Source organism: Engraulis encrasicolus, chromosome 18, assembly GCF_034702125.1.
Source record: "Engraulis encrasicolus isolate BLACKSEA-1 chromosome 18, IST_EnEncr_1.0, whole genome shotgun sequence".
In the NCBI taxonomy this organism is placed as follows: Eukaryota; Metazoa; Chordata; class Actinopteri; order Clupeiformes; family Engraulidae; genus Engraulis; species Engraulis encrasicolus.
Window position 1 is genome coordinate 50,556,604 of NC_085874.1, and position 2,500 is coordinate 50,559,103.

Consider the following 2,500-nt stretch of genomic DNA (forward strand, 5'->3'; position numbering starts at 1 on the left):
TGTGTGTGTGTGTGTGTGTGTGTGTGTGTGTGTGTGTGTGTGTGTGCGTCCGTGTGTGTGTGTGTGTGTGTGTGTGTGTGTGTGTGTGTGTGTGTGTGTGTGTCTGTGTGTGTGTGTGTGTGTGTGTTTGTGTGTGTGTGTGTGTCTGTGTGTGTGTGTGTGTGTGTGTGTGTGTGTGTGTGTCTAGCCCACTATTGTATGTATGCATGACCTAACACATGCACACATGTGTGCTGCACACATTCAGGTATTTTTCCATGTTAGGAATCGGCACGTGTGTGCAGACACTCAGGCGATGTGTTTTTCCATGTTTAGGCATTACATCTACGCGTTGTTGGTCGGCTCTTTTTATATTTCCATTCCCTCGTTGGCTTCACAGCCATCTAAAGAACACTATGCACAGCAGCAGACCTTGTTAATGAGAGTGCAAGGCCACGTTTTTGTGTGCATGTGTGCGATAGAGAGATAGAGAGAGAGAGAGAGAGAGAGAGAGAGAGAGAGAGAGAGAGAGAGAGAGAGAGAAAGAGAAATAGAGAGAAATAGAGAGAAAGAGGGAAAGAGATAGAGAGAGAGAAAGAGAGAGAGAAAGAAAGAGAGATAGGGGGCTAGAGAGGTGGGGGAGGGAGGGATTGAGAGAGAAGCAGGTACACAAAGAAGTGAGAGAGAGAGAGAGAGAGAGAGAGAGAGAGAGAGAGAGAGAGAGAAATAGAGAGAAAGAAAGAGAGATGGTGTGTGTGTGTGTGTGTGTGTGTGTGTGTGTGTGTGTGTGTGTGTGTGTGTGTGTGTGTGTGTGTGTGTGTGTGTGTGTGTGTGTGTGTGTGAGTGATCGGACGTGCATACTGGGTGTGTGTGTGTGTGTGTATGTGTGTGTACTGGGCGTGTATTGTATAGTACACGTACGTGTGCGTGCATACTACGCACGTGCATGCGTGCGTGCTGGTCGTGTGTATGAGTATGTGTGAGTGTGCGTGCGTAATGGCGATGTGTGTATGTGTGTGTATCGTGCATAATGGCCGTGCGTGTGTGTGTGTGTATCTCACCTGGGCCCAGCTTGGCGACGGCGTAGAGCAGGTCGTAGTTGATGAGGGGCGTGGCCTCGTCCAGTGGCTGCCAGCCAATGGGAGGAGAGCCGGGCGGGGAGATGAGGAAGTGCTTGGAGGGCTGGGGAGGGGCCAGGTGCAGGTTGTCGCCGTCAGACGCCGGACTCTGGACCTGACAGAACGGGGAAGCACACATCACCTTAAGCCCTTATCACATATCACCTTAACCCCTTAGCACACATCACTTTAACCCCTTAGCACACATCACTTTAACCCCTTAGCACACATCACTTTAACCCCTTAGCACACATCACTTTAACCCCTTAGCACACATCACTTTTACCCCTTATCACAAATTAGCTTAAACCCTTAGCGCACATTACCTTTAACCCCTTAGCATTACCTTAACCCCTTAGCACACATTACCTTAACCCAGTGTTTCCCATACATTGAGGAAACTATGGCGCACCGCCGTAGTTTAAATTTGGCCGCCATAGTTTCCGAAAATGTTTTAAAATTAAATTAAACGAGTTCCGTTTTTTAAAAAGCGATTTTAAAAACGATTTCCTTCCTGCATTAACAATTTCAGTGCTCCTAAATTCTTATTTGTGCGCCTATTGTGTTTTTTTTGTTTTTTTCACTGCATAGACCCCTGAAATGGCTGAAATGTAGGGCTATAGTTTCTCCATGCGCCAATGTCATACTTTACTTGTTGTTTTGCCGTTTACACCGAGTGACTCCAACTCCACACACCCCCCCCCACCCCCCCCCCTCCTGCCACGCACCACCTCCGGCTCGCGGGAAATGCTCCCTCAACCCCCCCCAAACAAAAAAAATCACGGCTGCCCCCATAGTTTCCAAAATTTCTGTGGGAAACACTGCCTTAACTCCTTAGCACACATTACCTTAACTCCTTAGCATTACCTTAACCCCTTAGCACACATTACCTTAACTCCTTAGCATTACCTTAACCCCTTAGCATTACCTTAACCCCTTAGCACAGTGTTTCTCAACCTTTTTTTAGGTGAGGCACCCTTTCAATTCATAATTTCAAGGCACCCCAAACCAACAAGCCGTAACATGGCATCCCATCCGATACCACAAAAGCTTAGAAAAGTAACACATTTGGAGACGTCACACGACCTACGTTCAAAGTTGCAGCTGACTGGGCCGACCTATATTTACTTTATTGTGCGTAAATGGCAGATGAAAGATTGCACTGACTAGCATTAACTTATCAATTTAGACAAATACGTATCATGTTACATAATTTATTTATCAGCCATGTTACCCCTGTTGAGAAACATTACCTTAACTCCTTAGCACACATTACCTTAGCACACATTACCTTAACTCCTTAGCACAGAGCCTATGTTATAGCCTTACTGTCACCAAAAGTGTAATGGCTATGTCTTCATCTGTTACTTAAGGCTCTCTGTAATGTCTAGCTAGAAATTTGC

The 2,500-nt window shown here is 46.3% G+C and overlaps 1 protein-coding gene across 2 annotated transcripts in view; it reads right to left on the reverse strand.

The window, feature by feature from the left end:
* rcan2 (regulator of calcineurin 2) overlaps positions 1-2,500 on the reverse strand; it is a 102,162-nt gene that overhangs the window by 14,729 nt on the left and 84,933 nt on the right. For both annotated transcript variants that reach the window (XM_063223787.1, XM_063223788.1), the window contains one exon: positions 1,041-1,212. In XM_063223787.1, the coding sequence (XP_063079857.1) occupies positions 1,041-1,212 (172 nt within the window). The remainder of the gene's footprint in view (positions 1-1,040; positions 1,213-2,500) is intronic.